This window comes from Mustela nigripes, chromosome 18, assembly GCF_022355385.1.
Source record: "Mustela nigripes isolate SB6536 chromosome 18, MUSNIG.SB6536, whole genome shotgun sequence".
Lineage (NCBI taxonomy): Eukaryota > Metazoa > Chordata > Mammalia > Carnivora > Mustelidae > Mustela > Mustela nigripes.
This window is the reverse complement of record NC_081574.1, coordinates 2610981-2635064: the sequence shown is the minus strand read 5'-3', so window position 1 is coordinate 2635064 and position 24084 is coordinate 2610981. Positions and strand designations below refer to the sequence as shown.

The 24084-nt window shown below is 44.6% G+C and overlaps 1 protein-coding gene across 1 annotated transcript in view; it reads left to right on the top strand.

The window, feature by feature from the left end:
• CSMD1 (CUB and Sushi multiple domains 1) overlaps nucleotides 1–24084 on the top strand; it is a 1942714-nt gene that overhangs the window by 1712270 nt on the left and 206360 nt on the right. Inside the window, exons 32-36 of the mRNA XM_059384481.1 lie at nucleotides 2989–3102; nucleotides 4549–4644; nucleotides 11782–11985; nucleotides 12870–12994; nucleotides 13568–13664. Of these exons, the coding sequence (XP_059240464.1) occupies nucleotides 2989–3102; nucleotides 4549–4644; nucleotides 11782–11985; nucleotides 12870–12994; nucleotides 13568–13664 (636 nt within the window). The remainder of the gene's footprint in view (nucleotides 1–2988; nucleotides 3103–4548; nucleotides 4645–11781; nucleotides 11986–12869; nucleotides 12995–13567; nucleotides 13665–24084) is intronic.

The following is a 24084-nucleotide window of genomic DNA, read 5'->3' as shown; positions in this document are numbered from 1 at the left end:
ACTCTCATTTAAGAAAGTGAGAGGACTTCAGAGTGTTCACTTTTGTTATAATAAACAGACAAGAAAACTTAGAATAGCTCCTAATCCCCACTCTTTATGCCAGACCAATTCATCTGATTTCACTGACTTGGTCCCAGTAAATCCACTTTTTCCACCTAAGTGCCCCGCAGCAGCCTCCAATTACTTGCCATGAATATTCCTCTTATTTCTGTTCCTAGATACGTGACAGACTGTACTTATCACAATGGAATATAGCAGCCAGAGCCTATGATTTTGGTTTGTTTCAAAGTTTACTGAATTGTCACAATGTGTTTTTTTTAGCAGAAAAAAAAAATGGTCAAACCTCTATCCTAAATATTGAGCATTGTTTCCCAATCTGAAATGTGTAATGATATACATGTATCACGTTGTATCAGGCAGAAAATTTTAATTTGAAATGAAAATAGTTATATGGAGTATTTAATGAAAATCTATAGTGTCTTATATCTTCTATTTTCTACTCTTCTTTACTCTTTCCTGGGAAGTAAATTAATTCAATAATTAATTCAATAATCGTCACAAGTCTGTGCCTGTGAAATGCCCATTTTTTAAAATCCCTCGTCGGCTGACGGGGTGAACATTGCTGGTGGGAAGTGACACAAGTGCGGTGAGCGCAGGCTCCAGTGGGAAGGATGTTTCAGGCAGGTCTTCACATACCCCAATCTCTCCCTATTTTCACTCAAAAGCATCACCGAAGGGGGCGCCTGGGTGGCTCAGTGGGTTAAGCCGCTGCCTTCGGCTCAGGTCATGATCTCAGGGTCCTGGGATCGAGTCCCGCATCGGGCTCTCTGCTCAGCAGGGAGCCTGCTTCCTCCTCTCTCTCTCTCTGCCTGCCTCTCTACCTACTTGTGATCTCTCTCTGTCAAATAAATAAATAAAATATTTAAAAAAAAAAAAAAGCATCACCGAAGTACCCTTTCTAAAACAAAGCTCTGATCATGGAAACACCGTGATCGGCATCTTCCCTCCCTTTTTGCCCACAAGCAAACCCCACGTATTTGGGTGTGGCCTGCCAAGCCCTGAAGTCTCAGGCTGCTGTGGCCTTTGCTGCCCGATTCCCTCCTCTCCCTTCCTCTTGGAGCACCTGCCAAACCAGACCAATGACCACATTCCATGGTCCCCTGCGGAATCGGGGTCTGATGGTCACGGGCTGAAAGGAGCGCCCTGCATGTCATTCGTGCACACGAAGGGTTACAGTCCTCCTGCTTTAAGACCAGCGATGCTGCTGTCTCCCCAGCTGGACATGGACTCCCCCACAGCTGGAAACAGCTGCCCTGTGGCTCACGTCCTATAGCTCCTTACTCATTCCTGTCACAGTCACGTCTAGCTGCAGTGTCCACAGCACGGAGCACTGGTCACTCGTGGCAGACATCTGCTCTTTGGGGCGGAACCAGTCCGGGGCCTGAACTCAGCCCCAGCAGCTCACCAAAGCAGCCTCAGTTCTGCTGATGTGCAGAACCTGACTCTTGCACATGTTGGCACACAGCCGGCCCGGGGTCTTGTTTCTAATCTCAGCCGTCTTCAGATTCTGCTGTAAAGTGGATGCTTTCTAAAAGTCTCTTAAAGTATGATTGATTGATTAATTAGCTAAATCAAAGTTTCTTGAAGTCATGGGCTTATGATTCACTTTTATACTATTGAAAAGATGCAAGCATCCTCCTCCAACATGATGAAGAATTGTTTTGGGGGGCGGGAGGTTTGAACAAAGGCATTGTATGAGCCAGAACCGTGTGGAAATCATAACGTTCTCTTCCGCTTTTTAATTTTTTGTTTTAGACTATCTCATGCACAGGGAAAGCCCTCCTTGCTCTCATGCTTCCTTAATCGTTTCTCTCCAGGAAATTATAAAGGAATTATAAAATCTTAAAATACATGTATATGGGTGTGCATATATTTATTACCTGTTCAGTACATGTGATGCGTATTATACATGTGTGTATATGTAATGCACACCTGTAATAGGGTACATGGCATGTGTAGAATACATATATATATATAGAACACACACACACACACACACACACGAGCTGTTACAGTTAGAGCCCCTCCATTCTGCCAACACTTACATTAATTCCCTCATTAAATTCTGATATGTGTACCTGACATGTCCATATCTATTTCTTGCTCAAGATGATTTAGAATGATTCTAGTTTAAACATTACATATAAACAAGAATCAGTTGGTCCTGGTTTACGTGCCAAATCACAAGAGTTTCTAAATGTTCTAAAGGCCCTATTGTCAATTTGAGTACAAAATAATCTATGAAGTTTGAAGTAGTGAAATGCACAGTTGTGTTCTACTGGGAGGAGGTGTGTTCTTCTACTGATACGGCCTATCAGAAAATATCAGAAAATAAAGTTGTGCATTGGAATGACAATAAACAATTTCTATGACATGTCGTTGACTTGTGTATAAATTGCAATGAGTTTCTAAGAATTTGGTCTTATAACAATCCTAAATAAAGAATTTTAAATTCTTTTACAACTTGGCATGTTTTTAGTTTAATTTTTTGGGTTGATTTTAAAGCCTACAGATGTCTTGATCCCTGTCCCCACAAAATGCCATTAACTGCCCATAAATACATGGTGGGCCTTGTGGCTGTTCTTCTACTATCCTAATATAATACTGAAAGGAATTAATATTAACATTCAATTACTTTTCAATTAATTCAATTAATTCCAATTAATATTCAATTACTAGTCAAACTATATGAGGAAGTATTATTAAGTATGAAGTCATCAAGAAGCAAAATAAAATTATTTAAGCAACTAAAACATCTTAGAAAAAGAGAAAACCCCAAAAAGAGAGAGAGAGAAAGAAAACCAGTTAATGATTTTCTACAGAATTCTTAGGATTCTGTAGAAATTCTGTAGGATTTCTACAGAATTCTTAGGATTCTTTATTTGCGAGACAACACAGCATATCAACCCTACCCCTATTATTTTGCAGTGGTGTTTGGACAATTTGCCTATTTCCAGACGGCACTGAACGATTTGGCGGAATTATTTGATGGAACACACCCACAAGCCAGACTTCTCAGCTCACTCTCGGGGTCACATTCAGGTAAACATTCAATGAATATTGTATTGAATTTTATTTAGACTGCTAGAATGAGTCATTTTGAACTCTGTTAGTTTTTTTTTTTTTCTTTTTAATGAAAGAAGAATGCAATCCTCTTCGAGTTTTCTTGCTTGTTTAACAAAACCTTATTCCTGATGGAAAATTTCAACTGTATTTTATCCTACATATAAAACCGTTGACCGTTATCATTTTACTTATTAACATTGTAGAAAAAATAATATCTGTCTCAATAAAAAAGGCAAATATCAGGAAAAGAGGGGGAATAAACTATCTTGTGTATTCTACTTTCTCTTCCATGTCTCATGATCTTCCTGGAGATAAACAGTATCAACGTTTTGGTCTAAATCATTACCAGCCTTTAAATGCACACATATAGGGAGGCATCACACTCATGCATGCCCATGAGTACATATGTGCACACACGGACATGAGCGTGTGCACACGAATGCATGGGAACGTATGGGGGTCTTCACGAAACACGTGATGTCATTTCACAACTCAGTCTTTTTGCCAAACTCTTGCATAAAAGGAAAAATGGAGTCTTCCCCTACCAAAAAATAAGAATATACACCGAAAACAATTAGTTTTAGTGCTCATTAGTATTCACTCGGTCAGTGCAGCCTAATCTACATAGCGCCTCCTGCACTTGGACCTTGTACAAACCGCACAGTTTCTACCGCTGGTGCGTTTTCATCGTTTACCAAAGCAAGGCACATCGGTGTATCACAAACTCTTGCCAACCAAGGTTAGGATTTGATTATTTCTGGTTTCTCCCTATTATTAACTGAGTGTCTTAAGATTATTATTTCCTGCCAATGTCCAATGGTGCAATGTCTGGAAATCCATCAGAAGATACAGGTTTAAAATATTGATACCTGGAGACAAATTCACCTCTGAAAAGCTAATGCCATTCACCTGCCCTGTAACAGCATTTGAGAGAGACCATTCCTCTAGGGCAGGTGGACTTTAAAAGGTGGAGATACGTTTTCAGAACATTTTGTTTGTTCGTTTGTTTTGTTATTGTTTTCTGAATGCTTTAGTATTTTTAAAATCAGCTTTGGATTCAGATTTACTTAACTTTCTTATTTTAAAAAAAAATCCCAGCAAGTCATTTTCAAATATAGTTGATTCTGAGTCGGCAGTAAGTCGGATGCTTCAGTTTCCCGCATTGTCCGCCGGCAGACCCGTCACCAGTGCCTGCTCCATGAGACGATTGCTAAAGCAACATTTGAACAGAACGAATGGATAAGAACAGTTTTAAAATCTTGATAGATACAATATGTCTGAGTCCTGAACCCAAAGGGAAATTTCACAGAAGTCCAACAATTACATGAGAAATTCCAAGTTAATAATTACTTCCCAAATATTGTCCCCAGTGGTGCAGTGCCTCCCGTGGATCTCCTGTATGGTCTCTGATTTTTTCCTCAGGTGAAACATTACCTTTGGCGACATCAAATCAGATTCTCCTGCGATTCAGCGCCAAGAGCGGAGCATCTGCCCGGGGCTTCCACTTCGTTTACCAAGGTAAAGTTCCCCTGCACGCTGCGGTCTTCCCCGGCGCTGTCCCACGCTGTGCCCAGTTAAAGCACAGCGTTGTGTTGTTTTGCTTTATATCTGCGTTGTGTTGTTTTGCTTTATATTTAGGGAATTGAGGGTATTCGTATATTTATACCCAAACGATTTATCAAGAACATCACAGCTTTCCTTTTTGACACTGAAATAGGATATTGCTTCTATGAAGACACGGAACCGGCTCTTTGCTCCGGCACCATTGGGGACCGTGCGGACCACTTCTCCTGTCACAGCTCCCCACATTAGCCAAGGGATTTCACATCCCTCACAGTATTTTATGTAATTAGGCAAAGTGTTTTATGATGGCTTAGATTTTAGTAACTGCTTTAATAAAATACCTTTAAGCACATTGTACACTTCCAGACCTGCCTGTAAAAACTGTTGAAAAAGCGACTTCACAAAATCACGCAAATCCCCAAATACTACCCATGCACCCTTCCCTCCACCTGTTTGATTTTGTTTGTGTTCTATTAACTTCTGACACTTTGAAACCTTTATATTTATTTATTTTTAAATTGGAGAGTATTCAGAATGTCTAAGATTGCACAAAGATTCTTTAAAAATGAGGATTTCCCCCCTATTTCTAGTTTACCTTTATTTTGCGTGTGCATTACATTAACTTAAAAAAACATGCGTAAACTATTTTTACACTTTCTGAAGACCAAAGCAGGCCTTTGGATGGAACTTGGAATTGCTGTGTAGCTTGCAACGTGCAGAGATCACCATCTACAGAGACAAACTGTATGTTCCAAAATAAGAAGGAATGCTTAGTTTTTCTAGGTTTCAGTTTTGCTTGAGGCTAGAGAGATTCCTCGCTACTCTTAAATATTTTCTTCAGAAGTGGAGGAGGATCACTTTCTAGCACTGGTTTCTTCCTCTAATAGAGACTTTTTCAGAAAACATACTAGGCAGCATCATCGTGTTTATTAAAAAAATTATGGAAAATGTGTTATTTCATTCATAAATCATTCCTAAGACTCTTACATGGCAAAATCCAAGCCCTCAAAATATTTTTATCAACTCTATAATTACAAAACAATTATTTTATAAATTATAGACTATTTTGCTATAAAACCTCTTCTGTGTTCAGCAATAAGATGGTCTGAGAAAGACTGGAAGAGGAATAGGAAGGTATCTGACAGCAAGCGGCAGGGAAAGTATCTCTAATCCAGTGTAGGCAGTAATTGCTTCAATGATGTTTCTACTCAATTACAATCAGTTACATTGTTCTAAATTATACCTTTTCTTAAAATATAAACCATTAAACCAATATTTTTAATGAGCTTTATTGGACAGTGACCAATGTAGGCAACTCACCTTTTAGTCCTAATTTTCTTTAAATAAATTATATTATTTTGCAGAAGCAAATTTACAAACCCAGATACGTTGGGGTAACATATAAAGATACCAAGGACCACTTGGTTTAAATACACATTTAATCCTGAAAAAATTCAAGTTGCTAGCATAGTCCATCTTGATAAGCGGTGTTTTTTGGTCTTTTTTTTTTTTTATATGATTAGAAAATCAATCAGATCATTGGATAAAATATCTGAGGCAACTGGCCCCCTGTCTATCCTATTTACAAATATTATCTTCAGAAGTCATGATTTTAAAATTTATATTTCTTGGTTTAAAGTAACATATTACCATTACAATGAATCAAAACAGAAAAGTAGAAAGAAAATCATTTATAAGAGGAATCCCTCCTCCTTGTCTTTACGAATATATAATGACTCCAACATCCTCAATATTGTATTATATTAAATCTCAGTACACCTCTTTTTCATGCTTTGTGCCTACAGTGAGTTTATGCAAAAATTTATGTCTTTTTATCAAAGCTAAATCTTTTGGAAGTAAAGAACTAGAATCATGAACGCAATTTATAAATCAGTGAGGATCACCTGGGGAAGTTTTCAATGTATACACGAAGCTCAATTGAACATAGCCTCTGGAAGATGGCAGTTCTGTGGAAGTCAAGCAATTATTTGCAATCTATGTTGTAAGAACTTCCTGAAAATTTCTTTTGTATGCCACTTATGGCTTCATTCTTTCACAAGTTATTAAAGCCTGAAATTGCACAGGAACTTTGTGACACCCGTGATGATAGGGTGTCTAACTCTGTTAACAGACAGCTGTGTTATACGGAGTGGTTAGAGACCTCTCTGGCCAACAAGATGGCAGGACCAGGGTGTGGAGGACAGGATTGCTGTCTCTTGGCCTCCATGTGGTCCTGGTTAATAAAGAGGCATTAATAATGAGGAAGTTTCTGTCTTTCTGATCTTGCGGAGAAATGGATGTGATAGAGGCTTTTTTACTTATTTATTATTTTTTTCTTACAAAGGATCCTCATTGACTTTTGCCTTTGCTGCTTTCGTCTGCTTTCCACGCTACTTTGAGGTAGAAGGGCATATTTGAAAGAGAGTGAGTTAGGACCCATGAGCACCCCAAAGGAGGCTAGTCAGTGCAGGGGAGGGACCTTCCTAATACAAGACTTTAAATAGCTCTTCCACAATGGTTTAACTCAGCACCTGCGAAGAGTTTTGTTTGGCTGCTAGACGCTATGGAATTAAAGACTCAGGGACATTGTCTACACGGGATGGAGCAACCAATTCATGGGTCACCAGTCCTACCAGGATGGTGTGCGCTGGACAGAGACTGAGAAGAAATAATGTGTCTCCCCGACCGTTGAGCACCTTTTAGAAAAAGTGGCTCCGGCATCGGTCCTCCTTGGGCAACCTGGCATCTGCCTCTGATTCAGCAGCCACACACCTCAGCGGCGTGACCATCAAACAGAATTCAGAAGCAAAAGATGCTGTAGGAACCCGCCATGAGCAAACATCTAGGGATTCTACTGAAGTGTGGGCATCTCTCTCTCACTGTTCCAGAATTCAGCACCAGCCTGGACCTCTGTAGTATTTGTCCTGCATAGACACACTCCCATGAAGACAGGAGAACAACATTCCTGGCTTGTAAACACGAATACATCCCAGTACTTTCTGGATTTCCTTTCAGACATGCAGGAGAAGGTTTCTTCCCAGCCTCAGCCCAGCTCCTAGGGATGCCTGAGCCTTTCTTCTCCTCCCTAGCCTCCCACACCTAGACCCCGGCAGGACCCACAATCAGGAAATGTGGTTCTGCACATTTAGATAATCTTTGCCACTGCACAAAAGAAATATATCACACCTAAAGTCGATGTATTCTTAGATCAATGAGAAAATCAGAATTCGTGTCATCCTAAGAAAGCCTCCATGTGGGAGACTTACCTACTGTTTCTTAACAAATCGAGCACAGTCTGATTCCTCCAGGATGAGAGGAATCCTCATCCATAGCTATTCTATAAAGTACTTACATGGCCTTCATAGACTTTTCGTGGCCCCAGAATACACACCTTATAGTATTAAATCAACCTTAGCAACACTGAAAATAACATGGGAACCAGTCTGTGCATCCACAGAGGCCGACTAAGGCAGAGAAGATACTCTTCTCCTGTCTTGTTTGTTCCCAGGTTCGTGCTGATGCATGCAGGATGGTTCAAAGCCCCCTACACTGCTCCCCATCCCTGCACTGCCCGAACCCTCCCTGCTTTGCCTGTGCTCGGGACTAAACTTATGGTTAGTATGGGTGGCTCAGTCGGTGAAGCGTCCAGTTCTTGATTCATCTCAGGTCCTGATCCCAGGGTCATGAGTTCCAGCCCCACGTGGGGCTCCTGCTCACCATGGAGCCTACCTAAAATTAAACATGGTGGTTGCCAGTGTTCCTCATCAACAGAATACTCTTTTGAACTGTCTTATGTTTACGCCTTGGCTGTTTCCACATATCAATCATTTTTCTTATGTATTTCCATGTAGAATTCAACACTACCTTTTCTTAAAATAAGTCACTGATTCCAAACTTGGTAAACCAGGTAGGACTTATTGAGTATTTCACGGGGAAAAGGAGGGCACCTTTTTAGATCAAACCTCTGCACAGAGCCCAACTTAAAAATGTCAGCTGGCCCTGGATCCCTGTCTTTCTGCGGCGTATTAGCTGTGTGGACAGCTCTGACCTAGAGCCCCTCCCCCAGCCTCACCTGAAATGGCCTCTCGCCTCCCAGCCCGGCTTCCCAGATTCTCTAGCTCAGGGCTTCCTGGTCCAGGATCCTCTGATGGCAAGACTCACCTCCTTAGCATTACAAGAAACAGAGGAACAATCTAGACACCTGGAAATGCATTTTTTGAGTTTGAGGAGGAAGAACTTTCACTAAAATTTCCTTTGCTCGAGGTTCTTCCGTGGCATGTAAATGCATGTCTTGATTGATTTTCACCAGGCTTCATCTCCTTTTAGATCGCATCAATTACAAGGTTTTCCACTTCTAGGAAATTCACATCTTGTATGAAAGGTTATAAAATACATAGGTTTACCAAGATGAGTAAGCATAAATTTTGGTTATGATTCAGTGATGCGTGCTTGAATTCACTGACTACTAATGGCTGCTCAAGTCCGATTTTTCAACGACCGGAACAGAATGATTTTGAAAAATAGACACATCCATTGAAAAACAGATAGATATAAATGAAACTGGAACGACTGCCTCACTTAGACTTTGCAAGTGAATGCTACGTGCATTCGGTTTCGTTATTATTATGGCTGTGGTTGTTGTCTTCTCGTTACCCCTGCTCTGAAAGAGCGGCCGTGAGGATCCAGGAGGCAGCGACCACGCTTCCCCTCTCTGTGGGTGCTCTGGAAGCTCCGCAGACCAGCCCAGCTCCTGCCCCGGGACAGCGCAGGAGCCCCGGACGTCACTCATTCTGACCGCATCCCCTGTTCGCTCTCCATGGTGCTGATTTCCCTTTTGTGTCGCAGCAGTAGGAAGCCGTTCACTAGAAATGGAGTGTAAGTACCGCAGAGGATGGGGTTTCTCTCCGGTGCTGCCCGGAGCATCCAGGGGAAGGGCAGGAGCCAGAGGACGTGCGCAGAGCAGGAGGAGCTGCCCACCGATTTTCCCCAGACCTTGCATGCACGTCAGGCCTCCCAGTCCCTGCTCACTTCTGTTCCTTCTGCAGAATCACAGCTGTTCTTCTCCGCACTTTGGGAACGTCTTCTTCTAAAAGCTGTTCTTCATAATCTTATCCGAATGCAGGGTTTTTTGTTTGTTTGTTTATTGTTATTTCCCTTTAAAAAGGAGATGATGAAGTTCGTGAAGAAAGGCTCAACAGTGGCATGGGTCTGAATGACCTTGACAGTGTGTTTGTGCCCGTCCACGGGACCTTGGCGTGGCTGCACTACCCGGACCAACAGGGGCAAGGCCACTTACATCAGTGTGGAGGATTTGCCATCCCAAGAACGGGGGGCTTTCCCTGTCATTCAGGACAAGTAGAAGAGTGGCCCTTGGAGAGATTTCTCCATTTGGATTAAACAAATTCTTGAGAATTGAAGCCTCCATGGGATATTTTTTATTCATTTCCTTTTTGCTCTCATGCTGTTTGCTCAACTGTAACAAAATACTCAGATATAGAAATTCAACAAATTGGAGCTCTGAGCAATTTTTATTATAATATTGGAGTTATTCTGCATCCTGTCTTTAGTTACAAAAAAGAATCACTCTGATGTATCATTAATTGTTTCAGCTGGAGTTGTTCGTCTATAATTTTACAAATCACCTTCTGACAGGAAACACATCAACACTGAACTCAAGCACAGTTTTGTCAGAATCGCCTTCCGCCTTCGAGGCTCAAAGAAGCGCTTGCTTAGCAGCCGTGACCCACGTGGCGTCTGCCACTGCTCAGGATCCGTTCTGAACATGAGGCCAGCCTGTTGGGGAAGCAGTGTGAGGAGCGAGGCTTGTTTTAGGGAAAACGAGTGCACAAGCACGTTCTCCCCGAGGCCTGCACTGTCACATGAGGACACGCACAGTCTGAGAGAGAGGATCCTGGTGACAATAGAGACAGAGTCGCTTCTAGGGAACTGTGCAGAACAAAGACAGAATAACGCATGTTCAGGTGCTTGCCTCCAGGTCTGTTTCCCAGAGAGTTGGTTTGGTGTAAGTAACAGGCGTCATTGCCGGTGGACGTATCTTTCAAACTGGATCCCTGCCCCTTTGGATTAAACAGAAGAATCTCTTAGAGACGGAGAATTCCAGGGGGCAAGGTGATTGGAGGCTCACCCCACCCTTGAACGAGGCTCGCCTGCTCTCGGCTGCCACCAAGGACCATCAGCACATGCCCGCAACCAAACAAGCTGCCTCAGGGAAGACCACACACCCAGAGACCCTGGGGGTGTCTCTTGAGAAAGTTCGAAGAGGGGCTGGTGATAGGATTGAGGTCCGTGCTCAGTGATTGGGACAGGCTTATAGGCAGTGAGCTTTGCTTTCGCTCTGAATCAGGTGCTGGCAGAGGAATCTGAGTGGTGTGGGGCATCTTGACTTTCATCAGGAGGCAGAAGGAGCGTCCGTGTTGGTACAAATGGCAGAATCCTTTCTTTTTTTAAGGCTAAATAGTATTTCACTGCATGGATAGAACACATTTTCTCTACCCATTCATCCATCAGTGGACCGTTGGTTTGTTTCCAGGCTTGTTTACGTGGCATGTTCAGGAGGCACTGAACATGGGGGGAGAAACATCTCTTTGAGATGCTGACGTGCGTACTGTTTGCATAGGTAGACCCAGAAGCGAGATTGTTGGATCCTACGGGGGAGTTCTATTTTTATTTTGTTATTGCATTGCCATGGCCATGTTATACTCACTAGACTCTAAGGTCTTTGAGGATAAGAACAAGTTCTTAGTCACCTCATTATCATGAGCACGGTGATTTGGGTGCTTGATTAATTTTAATTGCCTGAATATCACTCAATTCTCATAAGGCACTAATGCTCCTTATGCCACGTTTTCCTCGTCTGAAATGAGAATATAAGGCAGTCCTCAGGGTTGGTAAGAGGATGAAATGCAGATGGGAAAGTGCTCCCCAAATCATTCCCTCTAGAAATTGCAGAGAGCGTTATTAATTTTTATATTAACATAAATTCTCTCTGGACTCCTCTTAACTCTACTTCCAAGAGGTTATTTTGGCTTCCCAAGGAAGATACAGATGACTGTGTTGTATGTTTGCTTCTAGCTGTGCCTCGAACCAGCGATACCCAGTGCAGCTCTATCCCCGAGCCCAGATACGGAAGGAGAATTGGCTCGGAGTTTTCGGCGGGTTCGATTGTCCGTTTTGAGTGTAACCCAGGATACCTCCTTCAGGGCTCCACGGCTATCCGCTGCCAATCCGTGCCCAATGCTCTAGCTCAGTGGAATGACACAATCCCAAGCTGCATAGGTAAGCCTGCATCCAGGAGGCGGGATTCCTTGCGTAGGCTGCCCTGCCCAGCCTCCCAGCTGGTTGAAGAGCTGTTTCCCAATGCTTATGTCCAGTCTCCAACTGGTCATGCTCCAGACCTGTCTAAAAACGATGCATTTTATCCGACGTAATTGAGCAGCAGCTAAACCCTCAAGATCACTACGTTTCATGAAACTACTCATTAGATAAAAAAGTAGGAAACATGTTTTCTTTCTCAATACTTATTAAGTATGCCATTAACTCTCCAGCCATGGGGATAGAACGTAATTTCATTTTGGGGAAGAATCATTATAATGGTGATTTGCTATATTGTGGAATGTCCTTTTTAATAAATGTGTGCTGATGAAGGTTTAAAAAGTAATAGGTTAATGTGGCCCGAATAACAATGACATTGTTAGTTATAGTTTATTTGCTTCATTTGGTGTAAGAACCTCTAGGGCAGTCATGATTAGTTCTGAGTTCCCCTGCACAGTCGCAGCATCTCTTCTCCGCTCTGCTTTGCTCATAAATCCCATTGATATCCTTTGGAGTTTCAGGTCTGCCTCTAGGAGACAATACTCTGCAAAGCTCCTTACATTGTATGGATAAAAGTATTCTAAACAGAATTCCCTTCAGAGACGCCAGTGTTAGGTACTACCCCTCTTAGAGAGCTTGAAGAAATTAACTTATAGACACCAGATCTATAACCTGGTAATATTGGTAGGTAATAATCAATGATGCTGTGAGTTTCTAAGCGAACAGTCTCGATCTGACCCTGGCTACGAGTGCCATTGCAGGCCTCTGACTATCTGATCATGTGAGGCATCAAATTCATGCCGTCCTTTGTGGTCCTTATTTTTATGAGACATGGTTTTGTCTTTTAGTCCCCTGCAGTGGCAATTTCACTCAGCGCAGAGGTACAATTTTATCCCCTGGCTACCCGGAACCGTATGGTAACAACCTAAACTGTATCTGGAAAATCATAGTTACAGAGGGATCAGGCATTCAGGTAAGCCCCTGGTGCCCGGAACGCCTGAGCGCACATGGTTTCGTCAGCCCTGTGCTTGTTTTCTGTTTGCCTGGATTATTTTATTTTATTATATTTTATTATTTGTTTCTGCATTGGTTATTTTATTTTATTTTATTATTTATTTCTGCATTGATTATTTTATTCTATTTTATTATTTATTTCCACATTGGTTATTTTATTTTATTTTATTTGCATTGGCTTATTTTAGTTTAGTTTTGGTAATTTTTAAATTTATTTTTGCATTGGTTTATTTATTTATTTTGCAATGGTTATTTTAAATATTTAAACCATAGCCTGTCTCCCTTTTCTTACTGCTTCTGCAATGCGTTTCTAATTGCATTTTTCTGTTTGGGATAACAATGATAGATTTTTAGGATAAAAGCAGTCAAAAGTATCATTTGTAGAAATTTTCAAATGTCTTTTCATGGTTTATTCTCCTAGGTGTCACGCTTCTCTTATGCATATATACTCAGTTTCATGGGAAACCCCCCATGATCAGGCTGATTTCGTTAATCCAAGCACACACACTAACCGAAAACTATTGTTTGCTAGATTCAAGTCATCAGTTTTGCCACGGAGCAGAACTGGGACTCTCTGGAGATCTACGATGGTGGTGACATGGCGGCGCCCAGGCTGGGAAGTTTCTCAGGTAAGATGACACCAGCTCCCCAGGCTTTGTTTGTGAATCATGAACACTAGCACAGGAACACAGGCAACAAAAAGATGGATGCGGACATTTTCCTAGCAAACTCCTGCAGACCCGTAACAGCGTGGCTAGTGTTGAAATCTTGGAGAAGCCCATCACACAACAGGCGAGCCAAGGGCCAGCTCTGTTCCCAGGGCAGAAGGGGCAGGTACCAGCACGTTCGCAGGTGATGGGCTGGGCCAGAGCCAAGGGACCCAGTGAGAGTAACTAACGGGACGTGGGGTCACGGTTCTCAGCTCCGGAGAAGACACGTCCTCTGAGATTAGGCAGTCCAGGAAAATGGCCGTCTGCAGCGGGGACACTCAGGCCTGAGACTTGCAAGTGTTTTGATCCATCAGCATCGCAGGAAATCTCTTGCCTCACTCGTGAGCCTCCTGCCGGGAACCGTGGCCGGCGGCCATGCAGCTCTTCCTTGCTCTTTCTCCCGCCGGCCACCTCTGCACACGTCGCTTCCTCCCTGGCCTGGGAGGGGCCTGGCCCCCTCCCCGCCTTCATCATACGCAGTGCCCTTGAGCTCGGTCTGTCCTTTCTTTCACCCTGGCAGGTTCTCCTTCCTCTTCCACCCTGTCGGGCGCGGACGCACCCACACTCCCGACCCAGTAGCCGTCATCATGACGTCATGCCCTTCACCCGCGTCACCGTCATGATGCCTCTGAGCCCCGAGGGGCCAGGCTGAGTCCCACACCAGCACTCTGCACTCAGTACTCCTGCTGACTTGCGTTACAAGTGACGAACAAAGATGCACACACATTTCAGATTCATCCAGAATTGTAAGGAGAAAAAGTTGCTTTTCTAAGAGTGTCCCCCAGGCCATGCCGGCTTCTCTGTGCACATCTCCACGCGTCTCTATTCTGCCGCTGCTCAGGGGATTAGAAACGCTGGTGGACAGAGGCTGGCCGTGCGCAGCGCCCGCAACTTTCAGTCAATCACCTCCTGACTCCCCAGATCCTGTCTCTGGATTCCAGCAAATAGAAACACATTTTTTACGAGGCCACTTAAAGTTCGTGCAGTAAACACCACTCTGATGTGTAATTTCTCACACGCCATCTAATGTCCGTCTGTCCTGCTATCATGGATCTTGTGGGATTTTATCTCCCACCATCCCTGGCGGTTCCCTGGTCACTCTGCCTGTGCTCTCTCCCTGTGAAGACTCACGCACTCCGGGCCACACAGCTCTCGTCACAGTGCAGCTGAGCGTGCCATGGCTCGCAGTACCTTCTCTGTGCATCAAGTACCCTATATGTTCTTAGGAATAAAAAAGAAAGTCTTTGATGCTAAAAATAGCAACAACAACAGCATGATTTAAAATCTGTATCCAGACAGCAAAACACAATAATAGTTATAATAAAATATGTTTGAATGATTCCTAATAATAATAATAATACAAATAATAACATCTGTAACTTCTGGCAAATATGCCGCACTCCAGGTAAGTGTGGGTATTAAAGGAAGTCCAAAGTAATATTTTTGTAGGATTTGGTAGAAAAATAAAAAATATGTGTATCTTAACTGATGTCATAACATATCTCAGAAAAAGTGTAGTATCTTAACGGATCAGCAGAATATAGGCAGATAAATCAAGGGGAGCAGAAATGTTCCAGACAGTGGAACCATGTGGTTCAGAGCCCGTCCGTGTCTGTTACACGGACGGCCCTGTGCAGGCTTGGACCCCGTCGGATCGCTTACACGTGGATTGTTCTCGACAAATAGAGCACAGTACTGTGAATATATTTTCTCTTCCTTATTCTTTTCTTAAAACTTACTTAAAAGGATGTGTTTTGCCAATTTTTTATCTGAAGTTCAAATTGTACTGTTCAGATTTATTTTTATCAATTAATATACACCAGCCTGTATTAAACCTTCTCTTGAGTAATGATTCAATGTGAACTTAGCTTTCAGATGTGTGATTTTTGTATTTTCTCAGTTAATACTTGGACTACGCTGACTTTTCAAAGAGAAGGTAAAATGTCGAACTGGTTGTTCCACCGGGTTTTCTCAGGCACGGGGGTGTTACTGAGCGCTCCGAGACTCCGACGTCCACGTCACTGATGGGGAGCAGGGACAGCCCCCAGAGACGGTTGCATGACTGACTGAGGCCAGCAGGAATGACTTGCTGAAAAATGATAACAATAATAAAAGAAGGAAACACATTGCCTACATATGCGGGGAAGAGTAACAGTAGTAATTCACCTTCTCTTCCTGGTTTGGGTTTTTGGAAATAGCCAGAAGAAAAGACCCTTTTTTTTTTTTCCTGTTATTTCGTGTGTACAAGTTTAAATTTATTGTTCGTCAGTAGAATTGAAACGATAGAAGGCAAGGTGCATTTCTAAGTCAAAACTGGATTCACTTTTAATAGTAAACTATGCCTCTAGCTAAATGTATAGATCTTAGCTACATATAAGTTTTTCTTTTCTTTTTTTTTAAGATTTTATTTATTTATTCGACAGACAGAGATCACAAGTAGGCAGAGAGGCAGCAGAGAGAGAGGCAGGCTCCCTGCTGAGCAGAGAGCCTGATGCAGGGTTTGATCCCAGGACCCTGGGATCATGACCTGAGCCAAAGGCAGAGGCTTTAACCCACTGAGCCACCCAGGCGCCCCCATATACGTTTTTCTAAATTTTTGTTTAAGTTTCACTTAGTTAATATTAATTCACTTAATTAGTATTCACTTAGTATTACCATGTAATATTAGTTTCTGGTGGGCCATTTAGTGACTCTTCAGCTCCAAACAGCACCTGGTGCTCATCACAAGTGTCCTCCATAATCCCCATCTTTTAGAAAATATTTGACATAAGTATCAGTAGAATATAATTCTGACCATAATCACCAGGAGTTAGCACACACTTCGTGGCTTGAAGGCATGGTTTTCCAACTCCCCTCTGATGCCTGTCCCAAGCTCAGTGTCCCCAGGCCACCCCCGCTTTGACCAGTTGGCTAACAAATCGGGGCTTTATTTTAGTTTGCATAATTCTTTGCTATAACTCACAGAACATGAGAAAGCAATATGCTTATGAGTACAGTGTATCACTAAGTGATCAGATTGGGAACAGCCGGATGAGGTGACTCACAGAGCATCATTGGAGAGGTGTTGAACCTGAGGCTTCTGTGTCCTCAGGTTGTGTCACTTTCCAGGGACACATGTATCACGAGCCAAGAAGCTCGCCTGAACTTTGCTATCTAGAGTTTTAACTGGGTTTTCACGATGTAGGCATCATTAATTCAATCACTGAATACAGATTGAACTCAATATTCATCCCCCCCCCCCCAAAGGCTGGGAGGTCAGGCTGATGCCATCTGGCTCCGAGTCCCAAGCCTCTTAGTACATGACTGTCCTTCCTACAACCACCACCATGAATTATCCTAAACATAATCACGGTCTTGGTGACCATGAACTCAGGTGCGGTTCGAGGAGTCCACCGTGAGTAACAAGGAAGTCCCTGTTGCTGCGAATAGTCCAAGGAAGAAGAGTCTGGCTGACAAGATATTCTTCCAGGCACTTGGGTTGAATTTCTTTATACTTAAGTAGAATTTCATTAAAAAGTGTACAACATTGTACCACATGCAAATCTATTATAATATCGCAATATTGCAAACATGCTTTTTTCTGAAGTTAAACAGATTATTTTAGTTTAATATTCAAAAGTTTATATGTTTTTTGAGATGACCTGAAGATGTTTGATTTGTGGGAGATTTGCATTGTTCCTAGGACATTTCCACCCTCCAAGACAATAGTGGGTTTTTTTGTTTGTTTGTTTGTTTGTTTTGTTTTTGTTTTTGTGAATGAGCCTAATCAACACATCGACCTTATCTGGGCTGTTTTCTGCCTTTGCTACATATGCATTCCATGGGGGAAAAAAATGAGCAGGAGCCATGTTCACAAATTTGACTTTTTTTACAGTTGTAGCCATTGGGAATACCAGAGGTATGTTCAATTGAAGAAATGATTCATGGTTCTTGTATATGTCCAACTGAAAAAATAATCAAGAAAATTGCTAATTTATGCTCTACATACGTATATGAGTTCCCTCTTACCTGTAGTTTTGCTTTTCCGTGGTCTGAATTACCCACATACAGCTGTCGGTGGCCCATCTGGAAGCAGAGGCCCCTCCTTCTGACATGTTGTCTGAAGTCCGGGGCAGCCTGACACTCTGTCACATGCTGGGGTCCCGCACCTCCCGTCATGCTGTCCCACAGGCATTTCATCATCTCACACCGTCCCGAGAAGGCTGAGGACAGGACAGTAACATATTTTGAGAGAAAGAGAGAGACCACATTCACAAAACTTTTATTATGATACTTGTTGTAATTATTCTGTTGTATTTAGAAGTTCATCTCTTACTGTGTCTAATTTATAAATTACACTTCATCACAGGTGTGCACATGTAGGAAAATACACGTAACATCTATAGGGTGTGGTGCACCTGTGGTTTCAGGCATTCACTGGGGTCTTAGCATATACCCTGGGTGGTTCAAAGGGACTGCTGTGTGACACTGTATGTAATACAGCAACAGCAGGGAATGGGAGGCTTTACACCCTGCACCTCGCACATAGTTCCACATGGAAACCTGAGGTTTCGATATCATTTTACCCTCACCCAAGGGAAGAGCGATAGCTTTTCTGATGGGGAGAGCCTCTTGCTCTTGGGGTTGAGAACCTGATGACCCACTGAAGAAAGGAATGTGACTACATTCATCATCATTGGTCTCTTTTAACTCATCCTCTTACTCATGGATCATTGGGCCCTGTCTGTCTCTTTCTTTCTCTAAGTTTTGGCTGAGACCAAGTATCTGAAGGGTCACCTATCTTCACCCCTGCAAGCTTTGGGGTAAATTATCTTAGGTTCTGGCTTCTAGCCCTCTGCGGCTCTCCTTCTCTGTCTTTCTGCATGTGTGCTTCACTGCGGGTCCCCAGCCAAACCTTGGCCTTGACCCTCATTCTTAACCCACACAGGTTCTTGGAGGCTTGCTCCCTCTTCTTTGGAGGGTTATGCTACATTTGTCCAAATTTTAAAAACAGAGCTTCATTTTACTTCTGGATCTCCTTTTTACTACCAGCTGGACAGATCTGTGAGGCTGTGGGGAAGAGTGGTTTCAGACCCAGGGGACATAACTTAGCATCTTCATAGTAGAACCTAATTTTGTGAGGGATGGCATGAGTTTTAAGACGTCATTTTGGCTGACTTTCTTTGTCCGTATGCTAGTTGGCTGTGTTTGGTACAGTCTGAGACTACGCAAAGAGCGGAGGAACAAGCCAGCAGCTGGGAACATTGAAAGGCTGGAGCCTACACGGGAGCTGAGGACATAAGTCACACTGAGAGTAGTGCAGGTTTCTCAGCGCTGGAGGAAGGAGTATGATGGATGGAAATGAGGAAATCTAACTGGATCTGAATGAGAGTATCACGGCGAACTTGTGGTTTTAATATGTATAGATGAAAATTAAAAAGTAAGTGTGCACGCGTGCATATTTCTTACCTCTGTCTTTTGACAAATACAAAACAGCAGCCCAGCAGCAGTGAACCCCTCTAGTACTGATCTGGGCTTCTAAATCACAATGTAATACCGTCTTCCCTAGAAGAGCCAAGTGTTCTTGGACAAATGAGGACTCATTTCTCAAGGTTCTGGTAGGAAGAAAAAAAAAATACACGATGAACCACTTTGTATAAATTAGAAATCTATGAATCCATCCAGCTATAAGAGGATACGTGCATCGATGAAGTGAATGAAGATTTCCCTTACAAAATGCAAACTAATAAATCTAGAAGGAGGCAGAATTAGAGCATCACCATTTGGCAACCGTTAAGATCATGAGTGATTCAGGCTGGAACATCAGTGGGTGCTAAAACTGACATGTAAAGTTCCAACGGGAAGGAGCACCGTCACCGTGCGCGTCCCCACCTGATCTGTGCTCATCAAAAGCAGGAAGTGGTAACTGCAGGAGGAAGAGCCTGGCAGCGCCGCCTTCGCCAAGCGTGAACGTGAGGGTCACCAAGAATGCAGCAGGGTTCGCACTGGTGTGCTGGTACACCTGCTGTCCAGACATGCGCCAGGGTTCGCAGTGCTGTGCTGGTACACCTGCTGTCCAGACAGACAAACCGGAGAGCTCCACGGGTTGGTTTGCAGTCACAGGAGTGTCTACACTCCCATCCTGGCTGGTTTACAGCCGACATGATGCCGCGTACACAGAGCTGGGATGACATGCAGCCTTTCAGCCTGAACGAGCCGGTTCCCTCACACCCCGGGAGCGAGCAGGGAGCAGAGGAGACAACCCAGCAAGAACACAGCGTCGCCTTCTGACATTCTTGCCCAAAATGCAGACTGTTGGACAAACTCAAATTGAAAAATATTCTACACAAAAAAAAAATGCGCTTGTATTTTTCAAAAGTATCAAATCGAGGAAGGCCTGGGAAGACTACAAAAGTCTTCCCGACGGAAGAAGAGGAAGAGAACGGAAGACGGATGCGTTGAGTGATCACGGTCGGAATCCCTCTGCTCCAGAGAGAAGAGTCCTGGAAATCGAACGAGATCTGTGTGTCACATCTCTGCCGCATAAACGCGCATGTTTGTTCATTTTTTAGAGTTTGCCATGTTCTCTTGTCAGGAAACCATACTGAATTTTTACGAGAAATAGACCGTCACATTTGCGACTTGCTCACAAGTGGTTTAGGATAGGATAATTTTACATGTACTCATAAATGAATGGAGGTGGACACAGACACAATTATGATATGCTATGTGGAGACACAGTGGGTATGTGGAAGCTTTTGTACTAGGTTGGCACCTTTTTTAAGGTAGAGATGATTTGAGATGTTTTAACAGGAGATTTTAGTAAAACTTTCTATGGAAAAAATGACAAATCAGCCATAAAATTTGAATATTTTAAAAAACATAATCAGTATTTAAACGTTTCCTGTTTCCATGGTACTTTTAAATATATCTATGAAAGAATAGCGAACCCATTTTGAAAGTTAGTGGTCAAGTACAAACAAACAAGAATGAGAAGTCGGTACATAATTCAGGAAAAAGAATCGACTGACTTCTTGAATAAATTCATGTTTTTCAGAATTTTTATTTCTGTTTGAACAGCTCTGTATATGTAAGGCTTATGTTGTAAGCCGTCTAAAATTATTTTTGAGAGTAGGCAGGTTATAAATTATAAACGAATAGAGTCCATCAAAATTCATACCAATTTGCAGCCGACAATCCGTATTAAGGGGAAGTAAGTATCTGTGGTGATGGTAGAATCAGTAGAGGCGGCTACATCCTTTCTCCGTTTTCTTTGTTGGGCGTCGCTCTATGTAGGTCACACTAAAACTATGTAATCACAAATAGACTGCCTGCGGCAGCACTTAAAAAAAAAAAATCTCCCAGCTGCCTTTTGTGTGGTGGGAAAGCCTTCTGCTGCTGTCCCTCCCCCAGAGGAGCCCCAGGGGCCACTCTCCGTGCAGCAGGTGCAGGGGCCGGTGCTCGCGGCCCAGCATCCCCACTGCTTCTCCGGCTGACTGGCACCTGTGTGTTTTGTGTGTCACCTGAGGCAGCCAAATCCAGCGGCTTTTGCAGAAGAGCTGGTGACAATCTGTCCTGGTCAAGGCCCGAGCAGGGGCAGGGCATGGTTCAGGAATTAGCAGTAGTGCGTAGAAGCAACGTGATTCCCAAAGCAACGCTCCATACGCAGTCACGTATGACTCACGGGTCCGGGACTTAATATCGTCTTCACCTTCTAGAATGGGAACGTGTTAGATGTTTTCAGTGACTGAATCTGTGTCAGACTGGGCGGATGGGTGCGTGGACGTGAGTTTCCTGACCTCACCGTAACCCGGTCGACGGCAGACGAACAGGCGAAAACGTCGAACATTGTGCAGTGGGTCCCGTGTGTGCAGATGTGGCACCAGAGGCAGTGGAGTAGCTTCTGGAAAGGGTACGTTAGAGTCTCGTCTCCCAAAGAGAGACACAGAACTAGCAGGAAGCCCTTGGGACGTGCTGTCCTACATGTGCTTTCAGAGAAAAGCTGGGTCACTACAGCCCTGGGTGGCCAGGGAGCAGGTTTTGGAGGACATGGGAGCTGGGTCGTTTCTAGTCTTGGGTAGAAGAGCCATGGGTGGGAAGCGAGGAGAGGCTGCTGTGCTCGAAAAGAGTTTAGTTAGTGATGCCGAGTTAGTAATGGAAACAGTCACTGATGGCCCCAGTGTGGGTAAAGCCAGGCAACGGGTCGTGCAGAGGCTGTTGTGAGAGTGAATTTGGTTAGATGAGCTGGATCTATTGCAACATTATTCTTTCTGCAAACTTGACCTAAATCTACAAAAACTGCTTGTGTGGGCAGCTGGGTGCTAAGACCCTTGCTGCGGTGAGTGCTGAGGACCGTGCGGGGTTGCTCAGTCACCACCTTGCGCGCCCGACTCCAGCGCAACACTCTCTGGTAGCTACACTGGCTTTACAATTGTAAGAAGATGGAAAACCACTAGAAAAAAAAAATAAATTACAAAAATAATACCAGAGTGAGAAGACAGCAAGCATCGTACACAATCAACAAAAGTGGGTAAAACTCGGTGTTTCTGGCCGGTGTGTCGAGTTGCGCCAACTTCCTGGGCTTCCTCCCTCCTCCCCGGTTCCTCTCGGAGGCCCTGGGTGTGCCCTCTGTGGGGCGAGGAGAGACAGTGTTTCTCTGAATAATTACTTCTGTTTTGGGGAGCAGGCCAGGCTACCCCTCCTTTTTTAAATTATGTTGATTTAGCCCGTGTAGCCGGCGTCACTGGCTTTCGATGTGCTGTCCCCGACTGCGCAGCTGCGTGTAGCGCCCAGTGCTCACCAGCACACGTGTCTTCCTCAATACCCACTTCTCCTGTCCCTCACCCCGCCCTTCTGCAGCCCTCAGTTGCTTTCCCAGGACGTAGAGTCTCCCATGGCCCGTCGCCTCTCTGGTGTCTCCCCTGCAGGTTTCCTCGCCTCCGTGCTGGCGCTCCGTGCTAGTCCTCACGTTCTACATGGGAGTGAGACCGTATGATAGGGTCACCCCTGTTGGCAGCACCCGCGATCCGGACTCTCAGTTACTAAGTAGTTTCAACACGAGTGTCTCTTTATAGGTTGTGCTAACCAGCCGGATGGGCTTACGGTTGAAAAACAACTTATGTGTCTGCCTGTCTCTGTCTCAGACTGAGGTCAGGCAGCACCTGAGTCAAACCTCCAAACCTCTTCTAAGTATCTCCCATGCGACCCACGACGGCGTGCTCTTACAGTGAGTCGTGCTCTCACGCGTCAGGCCTGAAAAGGCATCGCCTCTCAGAGCGGCCCGTCCTGACAGCCAGGAAGGTGTTTGGGACACGCACCCCACATCTGTCAGGGACTCCAACTTCCAGAGGAATTTACCCGCACACGTAGTTGCGAGCGTGCCCGCGCACAGTCAGACACTTGCGAGCGTGCCTGCACACAGTCGGACCAGTGCACAGTGTTTCGTATTCTTCCCGTTTCTCACTCTCCTCCTTCCAGTACAGGCGAGGAACGGTTTGGATTCTGACGGGCCAGAGCTGCCCAGGCACATGCTCGATCCGAGCGTGACCCCGGGTAAATGCAGGGAAGGACGCTCAGTGCTAAGCCGAGGTCGCCGGAAAGTCCGAACGCACTTGCAGAAGGGAGACGACACGCTCATGTGCACTTACGCAGGCTGTCTTCCTGGCATGTCGTTTCTGTCTCCCCGCACTGGCATGCTTCCTGACCTCGTGCCAGGGGACCGCCTGGTTTGGCACTTGGTATGCTCTAAAGGCAGCAGTTGTCATACCCGGGTCCAAGCCTCTCCTGGCTCTGGACTTCCAGACCCACAGCTCCCGAAAGCAGAGAGGATGGCAAGGCTCGGGGTGCAAAGAGCGGCACGGCCGGAGGAGGGTGAGGCGCTCCGCAGGCCTGCCAGCCCTCCGGGGACTCCAGTTATGGTGGGACCGATCGCTCACGGGCTGCAGGCAGGTGGCGGGTCCGGGGCGCGCGGGTCCGACACCCTGACAGAGGCCCAGAGCAGTCTGCCGAAGGCCGGCTCTGCACCTTGGAGCTGCTGGAAACCGAGGGCTCCTGTGAGCTCGGGGAAGGAGCAGATGGGATGAGAAGAGCGGAAGCCCCGAGGGTTTGGGGCTGTTGACTCTGAGCAGGGAAGGGACCCCCGGTCCGGATGGGGATTGAGCTTCCCCGGCCTGCGGATGAGCCCTCAGAGCACTTAAAAGCGTTTGAAAATGTCAGTGAAACCTGTGTCTTTCGTCCGCGTCCAGAAGTGGTTTACAAGCATTCTTCACTTGCGGCGAGCTGGTTTGTGTGCGGAACGAGGAGAAGGCGGACGAGCGTGCGGGAGGCCCGCGGACGAGGGTGCGGGAGGCCCGCGGACGAG